General features: G+C 39.1%; 1 protein-coding gene across 4 annotated transcripts in view; it reads left to right on the forward strand.

Moving 5' to 3' along the window:
• Nucleotides 1-12838, forward strand: part of NKTR (natural killer cell triggering receptor) — a 60829-nt gene that overhangs the window by 1129 nt on the left and 46862 nt on the right. For all 4 annotated transcript variants that reach the window (XM_059162349.1, XM_059162350.1, XM_059162351.1 and 1 more), the window contains exon 2: nucleotides 66-146. In XM_059162349.1, the coding sequence (XP_059018332.1) occupies nucleotides 89-146 (58 nt within the window). In that variant the 5' untranslated portion in view covers nucleotides 66-88. The remainder of the gene's footprint in view (nucleotides 1-65; nucleotides 147-12838) is intronic.

Below are 12838 nucleotides of genomic sequence, written 5' to 3' on the forward strand. Positions count from 1 at the left end.
GCGGGCTCCGCCCCAGCCCCCGCCCTAGCTCCCGCCCTGATCGCTTTCCTCCCCCTTTCTCGTAGATCTTGCCGCCGCCTCGGTCGCGATGGGGGCGCAGGACCGGCCGCAGTGCCACTTCGACATCGAGATCAACCGGGAGCCGGGTGAGCGGGAGGCTGGGCTCCTGCGGGGGCCTGGACCATCCTTGGGGAAGGGGAGGGGTCTACTCTCATCAACCCTCCCCCAACCCTTTTTGGGAGTGGGTAGGCGCAGTCAGCACTACCTTTGCTCCTGAGCGAAAATCATTGGGAGAGGAGAGCGGCCGGAATCCGCCACTCCCATCCCACTCAGGGTCCGGGTCTCACCCTCCGAAGCCCCTTGCCGGGAGAGTCACGCCTTGCACCCCCGGACTGAATGTTCGTACCATTCCTGGCGCCAAAGGGAAAGGGTGCAATCTGTCTCGGACTTTTCTGTCTCAGTGTCTGTAAGGGGACAATCACTCCAATTCCTATTTCTGGTATTTTTCTCTGCTCTGAGGTTTGGATTCGTATATTCTGTATTTCCTAATTCTTGTATATCAGTAGGTTAACTCCCACCTTTATTTTTCCTTAAGTATCTTTAGCCAGAATTTCTTGGTTCATGGGCAAATGACTTAGTGAAAGTCTTATGTGATAAAGCGAAGTGTTCTGTACAAACAGACTTGCAGCACGCATGCATTTAGCATTAATACTTCGTCTTTCAAGGAATCCAGCCGTTCCTTAATATATATTACTGAAAATAAAATATTTTCTTCTAAATGGTAGTTGTTTTATTTTAAATAGCAGAGCCTGCCGGGTTCCGAACTGTTTTCTTAACCTTTTTTTTTTTTTTTCTTGTATCTGTGACATAAGTTTTAGTTGGAAATAAATATGCAGTCTTTGTGCAGCATCTTGTCCAGCAGATTCTTGAGAGCCTGCTACTGTCCAAGACTCTGGGGATATAGCGATGAATAAAACAAAGGACTCTATTCCTTGCAGTTTGTTTTCTGCTGGGAGAAGACAGACCATAAACAAGGGGAAAAAAATAGAGTGGCTTGTAGTAGGGGTACTGTTTTATTTATTTATTTATTTTTCTTCTTTTAAAGATTTCATTCACCTATTTGACAGAGAGAAAGATCACAAGTAGGCAGACAGGCAGGCAGAGAAAGGGGAAGGCAGGCTCCCCGCTGAGCAGAGAGCCCGATGCACTGAAGGCAGCTGAAGGCAGCGGCCCAACCCACTGAGCCACCCAGGCGCCCCAGGGGGGTACTGTTTTAATATGTTGGTCAGAAAAGGCTATTTTGAGATGGCTGGCAAACATCTGAAGCAGAGGAGGGGGTACGCCTTCCTGGATGTCTTTGAGGAGCATTTCTGGCCAAGGAAGTTAGTACAAAGGCACTGGGGAGGGAGTGTGCTTTGGTGTTTTAAGAACTGCCAGAAGCCCAGGGTGGAGTAGAGGAGGGATGAGAGGAGGAGGAAATGGCTATAGACCACAATAAGGACTTTTGACCCTGTGAGATAAGATATGGAAGGATTTTGAGCAAAGGAATGTTGTGATCTTAGAAATATGGTTGCATTCTCTGTGTTTAATATTTTGAGCCTTGATCATAATCCTTACCATATAGTGAGTCCGTGCTTCAGATAACAGGGCTTGCTTTTTTTAAGAATTAAAAATAGCAAATTGAACATAGTAAAATAAAAAAGTTATTTCCCACTGTCAAAAAAGATTAAAAATAGACTTATGAAAAGTATGCATATCCTAGATTTGCAAATAACCTTTGTTATGAAAAATCTCCAGGATACATTTGTTAAATGTAGAACGAATTTCGTGCTTATACTGTTCTGCGTTAAACCAGTTGATAATTGGCAATTTCATATGGTTCAATCTCCTATATAATACTTCAAGCACTTTTCAGTGTATTACCTAAATAGTAGGTACTTGATTTTTACACAACTTTTTAAGGATCACTTCAGCTGTGGTACTGCTTTGTAGGATTTAACCATTCTGCTGAGGTACCCTGCTTTGTAGGATTTAACCATTAGTAAGTATGTCATTGAGTACTTAGCCAAGTGATATTCTTCACTTCTTGTGTTGTTAATACTTTACTTGCTGTAAATACAAAGTAGTATCAAAGATCCTTTAGGAGTGACCTTAATGACCACATTAATGAGAGATTAAGAAGTACTGATAAGGGGTTCCTGGGTGGCTCAGCTCAGGTCGTGATCCTGGAGTCCTGGGAGTGCCTCGTGGGGGCGGGGGTGATCCCTGCTCAGCAGGGAGTCCGCTTCTTTCTCTGATCCTCCCCTTCTCGATCTTTCTCATTCTCTCTCTCAGATAAGTAAAATCTTTTTTTTTCTTTAAGATTTTATTTATTAATTTGACAGAATGATGTCGAGAGAGGGAACATAAGCAGAGGGAGTGGAAGAGAGAAGTAGAGTTCCTGCTGAGTAGGGAGACCAACGCGGGGCTCATCCAGGATGACCTGAGCTGAAGGCAGACGCTTAACGACTGAGCCACCCAGGCGCCCCTCAAATAAGTAAAATCTTAAAAAGTTCTGATAGAAATTGAGTTGAATGCAGCACAGTATGTATTGTTTTCCGTTACTATCCAGGGAAATTTGTATGTTTTATAGGAAGTTACCAAGACTTTTGAATTACAAAATGAGTTTTAAGTATGTATTAGAAGAGGAAGGTATCTGTATAGAGAGTTTTTCTCTGTGAATCCAATAAAATAAGTTGGTTCCTCTTTGAAATAATTCCAGGACTATACTTCAGGATTTTTCTTCAGAAGGTTTTTAATTAAGATTTTAACTTCTTCAATAGTTGCAGAACTGCTCATCTTATTTCTTCTTGAGTGAGTTTATCTGTGGGATTTGTAGTGATAGCTCTTCTTTCGTTCCTAATATTGATAATCTGTGCCCTTTGTCTTTCTTCCTTGGTCTCTGGCTAGAAGTTTATCACTGTCATACTTATCATCATTTCAGAAAACTAAACAAAAAACAAAACTATTTTGGTTTTGTTCATCTTTTTCCCCTATTTTCTTCCAGTTTTAATGATTTCTGCTTTTCATATCTTTTCTGTTGCTTGCTTTGGGTCACTTTGCTCTTTTTCTAGTTTCTTTAAGTGCAGATTTGTATTGTTGACTCGAGACCCTTTTCCAGTATAAGGATTTAATGCTATAAATTTCCTTTATATGCAGGACCCCACAAATTTTGACATATTGTTCATTTTCTTTCAGCTCAGAATATTTTCTCTTATCCCTTGAGGCTTAGTCTTTGGCTCAAGAATTATTGAGAAGTGTTTTAATTTCGAAGTACTTGGCTATTTTGCAGTTTTTGTGTTAATGATTTCTACTTTAGTTCCATTATGGTTGGAGAGCATACTTTATATGATCTCGGTTCTTCTAAATTTATTAAAGTTTTGATATGTTCTATTTTAGTGTATTTCCCATGTGCACTTTAAAAGAATATATATTCTGCTTGAGTCAGTTGGCTAATGGTGTTCAGTTCTTCCATATCCTGGCTGAATTTTTTGTCTTCTTGTTCTATTGTTTACTGAGAGAGGAATATCGAAGTCTCCGTCGATAATTGTGGATTTAATTTCTTCTTTCAGTTCTGTTAGTTTTTGCTTCATTTTGTTTGAGGCTCTCTTGTTAGGTGGATGCATATCCATTTAGGATTGTTATGTCTTCCTAACGAATTGACCCTTTTATTGTTATGTAATGACCCTTGTTATTCCTGGTAATTTTTCTTGCTTGGAAACCTGCTTTGTCTGGTATGAGTACTGCTACTTCATTTTTTTGTTAGTGTTTATCTGGTATGTTATTTTCTATCCTTCTACTTTTAACTTATATATAAAGTGTTTCTTGGGGTACCTTGCTGGCTCATTTGGTGGAGCACGAGGCTCTTGATCTTGGGATTGTGAGTTCAAGCTCCATGTTGGATGTAGAGATACTTGAAAATAAAATCTGGTGCACCTGTGTGGCTCAGTCGGTTGAGTCTCCAGCTCTTGAATTCAGCTCCGGTCATGAGCTAGTGGGGTCCTGCATTGGGTGTTGAGCCTGCTTGGGATTCTCCCTCTCCCTCCCTCTGCTTCCTGCCACCCCTCCCCCCAAAAAAACCTTGAATAAATAAAGTGGGTTTTTTACACATGGTAAATAGATGGGTCTTGCTTTTTTAACCCATTCTCATAATCTTTTAATCAGTATATTTAGGCTTTTACACTTAGTGCAACTATTGTTTGTTTGGATTTGTCTTAATTGTTTTTGCTTCCTCTGTTTTCTTGCGTTCTGGGTTATTTGAATATTTTTTAGTATTTCTTTTAAATTTTTCTGTTGATTTTTTGATGATCTTTATATGGTCTTTTTAGTGGTTGCTTTAGAAATTATAATATATATCCTTGGCTTTTCACGGTGTACTTAGAATTAATATTTTACCACTTCAGGTGAAATGTTGAAACCATCCCACTATGTAATAACCCTTTACAACCTTATGTTGTATTGGTCATATGTATTACATCTACAAACATTGAAAGCCTTTGCTTTCAAACGTCACACATACTAGGTTAAGAGGAGGAAAAAATACTCTCATTATTGACTTACGTGTTTATATTTCTGATTCTTTTTTGTTCATTTCTGAAGTCTTAGGTTCCCTCTGGTATCATTCCCCTTTCACCTGAAGAATTTGTTTAAATATTTATTTATTTATTTGACAGAGAGAGAGATCACAAGTAGACAGAGAGGCAGGCAGAGAGAGAGGGAAGCAGGCTCTCCCCTGAGCAGAGAGCCCAATGTGGGACTCGATCCCAGGACCCTGAGATCATGACCCGAGCCTAAGGCAGCGGCCCAACCCACTGAGCCACCCAGGGGCCCCTGAAGAATTTGTTTAAAGCATTTCTTTCAGAGCAGAACTTTGGTAATAAGTTCTCTTTATTGGTTTTCTGGTTTTGGTTTTTCACCTGAGAATTTTACTTTGCCTTTCTTCTCTTTTTTTTTTTTTAAGATTTTATTTATTTATTTGACAGATCACAGAGATCACAAGTAGGCAGAGAGGCAGACAGAGAGAGAGGAGGAAGCAGACTCCCCGCTGAGCAGAGAGCCCGATGTGGGGCTCGATCCCAGGACACTGGGATCATGACCTGAGCTGAAGGCAGAGGCTTTAACCCACTGAGCCACCCAGGCACCCCTCTTCTCATTTTTTTTTTTTTTTTTTAAAGTAGGCTCCATGCCTAGCATGGAGCTCAACAAGGGGCTTGAGCTCACCACCCTGAGATCAACACCTGAGATCAAGAATCAGATGCCTAACTGATAGAGCCACCTAGGCACCCCAACTTTGCCTTTATTCTTGAAAGATATTTTCAGTAGTTAGAGAATTTTGGGTTGATGATTACTTTTTTTTAGCACTTGAAAAATGTTCCTTCTGGTCAGTTTGGTTTCTGATGAGAAAATCTATAGTTATGCAGATTTTTGTTGCCCCATATGTAATGTGTTCTGGTGTGACTGCTTTTGAGATTTTTATTTTGTCTCTAGATTTCAGCAGTTTTATTGTGATGTGTGTGGGTGTGAATTTCTTTGGTTTATTCTCTATGGGGTTTCTGATCTTGAATCTTTGTCTCTTGCGAAATACAAGACATTTTCAGCTACTGCTTCTCCAGATAGTTTTCTGTCCAACACTCTTTTTCCTATCTTTCCAGGACTTTGATGACACAAATCAATCTTTTGATGTATTTTTTGAAGACTGAGGCTTTGTTCAGTTTTTATTTTTGTCTTTTTTTCTCTCTGTTTTGCACATTGAGTAATTTCTATTAATTGGTCTTAAGTTCACTTTTTCCTCTGTCATCTTCATTGTATGGTTGAGCCCATCTCGTGAATTTTTAATTTTGACCATTTTATTTATTTATTTTTTTAATTCCGTTGTGGTTTTGCTTGAGATTTTGTTTTTCCATTCATTTTAAGAATATTTGTACTTAACATAGTGTGGTTGAAATAGCTGCTTTAAAGTTTTTGTCTAGGGGTGTTTGGGTGGCTCAGTTAAGCAGCTGCCTTCAGCTAAGGTCATGATCCTGGAGTCCCAGGATTGAGTCCTACATTGGGCTCCCTGCTCATCGGGGAGTCTGCTGCTTCCTCTGCCCCTCATCCCGCTCTTGTGCTCTCTCTCACGCTGTCTCTCTCAAATAAATAAATAAAATCTTTAAAGGCTTTGTCTAGCCATTTCGAGCATTGGTATTATCATATAGTTGCTGTTTTTGCCCTTTCCTTATGGAATATGAGATTTTCATAGTTCTTTAAATGACAATAAATGTTGAATTGTATCTCGGACATTTTGTGTATTACTTTACATGACCCTGGGTCTAGTTTAAATCCTGTGGAGAGCCCTCACTTTTGATGATGATGAGGATTCTATAGCAGGCAGTAAGCCTGGTTAGGTTTAGCCAGCAACCACCTTCTCCTGTTAAGAGTCATACCCACACATGCATAATGTATGGATGAGCCTTGGAGTTCATAACACCATGGGACTGTTTTCTTGAGGGAGCTCCCTCTTCTTTGAGATTTCCCCAGTATATTCTGGCCCTAGGGACTCCCTTTTTTGGTCATCCAGCCAGAAAGCCAGGGTTTTAGTTTCCTTACTCTACCATGTGCTTTTTGTAAATATATCTGTCTCTGAGACTAAGTGGCAAGAGAATTGGGAGTTAAAGAACAGCAGGGATTTTTCTGTGCTCTTGGGAGCACAGTTCCTCTAGTCAGAAGGATTCTTTGCCTCCCTTGAAGTTTTATGTGCTTGTCCGGCCACCACTGTTCTTGACACCATCCCTGTGTAATTGCCTAGGAGCTAGAACTAGAGAATGGAAAGAACGGAAAGAAAACAAGATGTCCCCCATTCACTGTCACTATCCTCAGAGCTCTTCTGTACCCAGAGTGCAGTTCCAGGGTTCAGATTGCTTTTGATTCCCGGCCACAAGATAAGGTAGGAAAGCAAAATTCATTACTAATTCGGTGGACTTTTTTTGTGTTACTTCCCCAGTCTGCCTGCTTCCATTTTTTTTTTTTTTTTTTCAGTGCTAGATAATTGTTCCATGCTTTCTGTCCAAGGTTTCTTAGTTGCTTTCAGTGAGAACTAAGAGAACTAAGGGTGAAGTATATTTATTCCATTTTTATTAAACCTGGAATTCCTTATAAATTTCTAAAAATGTTAACTGACAGAAATTAGCCAGTCATTTTTCATTGTCTTTACAAATAAACTCTTGTTTTCTGAAGGCATTACTTTTTGTATGAAATGTGGTACCCAGTTTGGAAGTGTGTGTGTGTATATATGATATCCTCATTGTGATTTCACATTGACAGCTTCATTTTTCTGACAGACTTAATCTTAACCTTCTCTGGTTAAATGTTATCTAGGGTTAGTGAGAGCCTCCCAGGGTGGGCATGAAATAGTAATCTTGTTTTTCCCTCTTTGGTGCCTCAGAAGCTTGCGTTTTCCTTGCCTTATCATTCAGATCCTTGTACTAAGAAACTGGAGTCCAAAGAACCAGGTCTTAGATATCAGCCAATAAACTGATTTAATCCAGGTTAGTCAAGAGTGGCCATTATGGGTTTTTTAAGTACATATCAGGGAGTCATCAGTAAGTTAAGTGAGGGTCATAGGTTGCCTTTATCACAACCTTGCTATGAGGGTACACCAAAAGTCACATTTTACCATACCTAGACATTAGCAAACAAGTATGCCCACACATAAGAAAAAAAAAAAAAGTTCTGTAAGTTTGATGGTGTCCCAGTTCTGTTTTCTTTCAGTGCTCCCGGCACTTCTTACGTGAAAGATTTCCTGCTCTTGAATATTGTCCTGCAAATGTTTGTCAGGTACCAGAATACTGTAAACATGAAGCTAGCCTCGGGATTTTTTGGTAGACCCAACCTCAGGTTCTACTCCAGTTGGTGACCCACCAGATTCATTTGTCCTGTTAATGTAAGGGTATGGAATAGCTCCAGGTATTTTTGTTCTGTCTGTATATCACTAATTCTGAACATCACTGGTTTACCAGTAAAAACCCATTTCTAACGAGCATGTTGCTAGTAATAAAGCCCCAGGTTGATCAGAGATAAAGATAGCAAAAGTATTTTTAGTAACCATCTCTGAGGTGTGGCCTTTGATTCTCACTATTAGAGGGTATTTCTTTCTGGTTAAAGTTTAATTTAAAAACTCATCATTTATTTTTTTTTCTCATGATTCCTTTACATCAACATTTATGTAAGGTATTTCAAAGTAAATTATAGTTATACTACATTATAGTAGTAAAATGATACAGGCCTTTTGTTTTCAAATTGCAAGATGGCTTTCATTAGGCCCTAGGGTGTCAGACAACCATATGTTCACTCTGATGACGCAACAGATATAATTCACGAGCAGTCAAAAAAAACCAGTCTTCTACACCAGACATAACTGAGATTTGCAAAAATGTAAAATGACGACACATTAAAACCTCTTGTTCATTTTTGAAAATATAAATTATTTAAAATATTTGTGTTGGGACACCTGGGTGGCTCAGTGGATTAAAGCCTCTGCCTTCTGCTCAGGTTGTGATTCCAGAGTCCTGGGATCGAGCCCTGAATTGGGCTCTCTGCTTGGCGGGGAGCCTGCTTCCTCCTCTCTCTCTGCCTGCCTTTCTGCCTACTTGTGATCTCCGTCTGTCAGATAGTTAAATAAATAAGACCTTAAAAAAAAAAATTTGTGTTAACATATAATGAGTTTATTGAAAACTGATTAATATTAAAGTTTCTCCATTTTAATTTCTATTATGGTAAATATCAATAGATACAACCCATACAAAAAATCTTTAAGGTCCTCAGTAATTGTTAAGAATATAGAGGGGTGGGGCACTTGGGTGGTTCAGTTGGTTAAGTGGCTGCCCTTGGCTTAGGTCAGGATCTCAGGGTCCTGAGATCAAGCCCCCAGATCAGGTTCCCTGCTCATTGGGAAATATGCTTCTCCATCTCCCTCTGCTTGTGCTCTCTTGCATTCTCTCTCAAATAAATAAAATCTAAAAAATATATATAGAGAGAGAGAGAAAGAGAGAGAGAGAGGTTCCAAAAGCAAAAAGTTTGAGAACTGCTGTTCTAGACACATGCTTTCACAGAATGCAAGCATTGGGCTTTAGTTACAGATGTTTTGAAATTTTCTTTTGGCAATTATTTCACATTTATAAGAAGCTGAAAAATAAAATTAATAAAAGTCACCCATCTGTCCTTTATACAGAATCACCTCTTTACATTTTATTCCATTTGCTTACTTATTCTGCACATGCAGTTTTTTCTGAATCATCTGAGGTTAAGTTACCTACATCATGGCTCTTTACTCATAAATCAGTGTATTTTATTTAGCATATTTGTTTAGAATGGAGATGTTGCATAAGTGCAATGTAATTATCAACTTTATAAATTTGCATTGATGTGATACTTTAATCTACCATTTCTGTGTTCCTTCCATTTTTGTGATTGGGCCTAAGAAGTAAATTATAGTATTCTTTCTCTTCCAATACAAAATCTAGTCTAGAATCAGATACTGCATTCAGCTGCCATGTCACTTTATTCTCCATTTTTATACCTTTTTTCTATTTTTTTTTCTTTTATGACACTGACATTTTAGAGGAATACAGTGCCATTCCTCTTTTTTTTTTTTTTGAAGATTTTATATATTTATTTGACAGAGCACAAGCAGAGGGAGAGGGAGAAGCAGACTTCCCAATGAGCAAGGAGCCCCATGGCAGGGCTCGATGCCAGGACCTGAGATCACGACCGGAGCCAAAGGCAGTTATTTAACAGACTGAGCCACCCAGGTTCCCCGAAGTTTGTTTTCAAAAGTGATAATCAGGGTATTTCTTAAGAGGAATGATTGGCTTTGGAATTTTTTTTTTTTTTTTAATGTAGGCCTCAGAGCAATATTATAAAAACCTGGCAATTCATCAAAATAGATAAAAATGGGTAAAGATAAAATATATAATAGATAAAAATATATATCTGAAATTGATGTTTCTACTTCATTGGTTAAAATTCACATGGATCCAAGAAACAATTGAAAATGGAGTACTACTTGTGACTTCGGGCAAGCCACAATACCTTACATAAATGTTGATGTAATGGAATTCTACTCTTTGTAGAATGCAAATACTATCAGTTTTGTCTTAATGTGGCTCTAAAGGTAGCACAGCAAAATTTGCTTATATTCAGAATTTCCCTTTAAACATCAGAGTCATCATATTTAAGATAGTTTCTGCTTTGAGAGTGAGGCATGTGGGGATCTGGTATGTACTAAGGGAATAGGAGAAAGGCATCTGCTATCTCAACCTCACCCTGGTCCTGAGCTTGTGACTAGAGTGACTGGATGCAGTGCTCTCCACTATTAAGAAAATTTCTTCCCTTTTTGTATACTCAGAAATTAAATAGGACTCCAGTGTAGTGGTGCCTGTGTAGTAAAGTTGTTGGGAAGAATAATAAAATAATGCAGCCAGCTACCTTACAGATTGTATTTTTGTAACAGGAATTTATTATGATGGCATGGGTTAATTAAGGAGCATGGTTTTAATTAGGCCGACTGCCGTTTGTGTTGTAACAATCAGATAACAAGGTAGGGAGCTAGTCATATAGGAAACAAAGGCAATTGAGCAGCACTGCTCTTCTTAAGTTATTCATGTCAGTCCTAACTAATCTGAAAAACCACCGGAAGGATTATGCTACTGAGAGTGCTGGGAAAAGGGGACAGAGTGAGGTGCGATCAGTTGTAGGATTTCCACAGTGATGTGGAAGTTTGACAGTGTACGACAGTGTACGCTTATAGGTAAAAACATGCCTTTATTAGTGATACTCCTAATGAAAAAATCATTTTTTAAAAATTTTTTATTTATTTCTTTGACAGAGACAGATCACAAGTAGGCAGAGAGGCAGGCAGAGAGAGGAGGAAGCAGGCTCCCTACGGAGCAGAGAGCCTGACACGGGACTCGATCCCAGGACCCCGAGATCATGACCCGAGCCAAAGGCAGAGGCTTTAACCCACTGAGTCACCCAGGCGCCCCGAAAAAATCATTCTTAACTGCAATCTTAAAATTCCCTTGTCTTTCACCTCCCATTTTCCCATAGAAACCATTGTTTTTATATGTGATTTTTGATAATGCAGTGTTTCTTTAAATGCTCTCCTGTTACTTGCAGAGCAGACTGTTACTTGTAAAGAATCTGGCATGGTATCTGACATGATTTTTTTTTTTTTAAGTTTCTTTAATTATTGTGTGTGCATGAACATGAGCATGTACCCTGAGTTGAGTACATGGCTTTCATACTAAGGTATTTAGACTGACCTTTGTAAAGATTAAGCCTTTTTGTTCACATTTTAGGAAAAAGACTTGTTTCAGGTTTCTGTAAGCAAAGAGTTTGGTGTGGTTTCTTGCCCCTTTTTTGGTTTGTTCATTCATTCATTCAGAAATTGGGTGTGAAGAATGCAGTAATAACACAAGGCCTGATTGCATGGTTTTGAAGGCAGACACATGGGTTTTTATAGGGACTTTGAGAGGAGAAAGTTGACTTCATAGCACCTTCCTTTCCTTCCCCTTTCTCTTCCTCAACCCCAAGTGAAATATACAAACATTTTTTTCCCCCTTTTCTGCCTTTAACATAAGATGACTGTTCCTTATTTAACTCGTACCTCCTGCCACTGCTCCCCCTTGAATCCCTGTGCTTTTCTGTTACTTTTCTACCTTTGTTGATGTTTGTCAGTGTTGTTGCCAGGGAATTGTGACTGGCATTAGTGGTATGAACTAGCTGTCCAGTACCATTCCTTACAGTTCTCTTTTTGCAGCATGTATGGAGTCTTAAAACTTCCCAGAATATATCTTTCAGCCTGAATCCTTGGTAGAACTTAGCACTTACACAGACGGTCAGGTGTTCATTAAACACTTATCTTACTGGGAATAAAAGCAGATGGAAACTAAAAAGATTTCTTTAAATAGGCAGAAAAAAACTCGGGCTAAAAAGGGGAAGACTTGGGTGACTGACAGAGTTATCTAGAACTGAGGTAATGCTTTCAAAATTATCTCAGAAATTGCATTCAGAACCACTAGCTGTGAATGCCTGACTGTACGCCTTGCTACAGGTAGTTCCCTATTTTAGTTTGTGTTCCAAGAGACTGTGTCTTAAGTAGATTGCTATTTGGTGAAATCCCAAATTCCTGTTTCCAGTCCGTACAGACTTGCACAAATCACTGAAGCCTTACTCTTAATTAGGTAATTTGTATGAGTAGAGGGCCTAAAAAGGGTAGATCTCTGTATTCAGGTTGGGTACCCCATATGATGGGGGAAAAGAGAAGAGTTATGTCCCTAAATTAAGCTCCATAGGTAATGTAATTAATACGAAGACCCTGATGTTTTCATCAGAAACTGCAGTGACATTAGCAGTTTGGAAGTTACCCAGACAGCCCAGTCGGTGTGAACTACTACAACTACTGCTCTCTGCCTGTCTCCCTGCTCTCTTACCTAGCTGTTGTGATCACCTGAAAAACTTGGTGTTTTTTCTAGAAGTCTAATTCTGGGAGTAGAAGAAGGAGACTGAAGAGCAGAAATAAACCGAGGGTACCTAGCTTCTGGCCCAAGACAATCATCTTTCCCAGAGAGCCTGAAATTTTCCACTTAACTGTTAAATGCGTACTGCAGTTCTGTTACACTGAAGTAATTAAGATCAGTTTGGGCAAATAAGCATCTCCTTTTAAAGAATGCTATTATTTCTAAGAAGATTTGTTTTTATACATGACCTGAACTTCATGCAGCAAGACTCCTTTCTTCAGTTGCTCAATGAGAGAGCCAGTCCA

The sequence above is a fragment of the Mustela lutreola genome, chromosome 2, assembly GCF_030435805.1.
Source record: "Mustela lutreola isolate mMusLut2 chromosome 2, mMusLut2.pri, whole genome shotgun sequence".
Lineage (NCBI taxonomy): Eukaryota > Metazoa > Chordata > Mammalia > Carnivora > Mustelidae > Mustela > Mustela lutreola.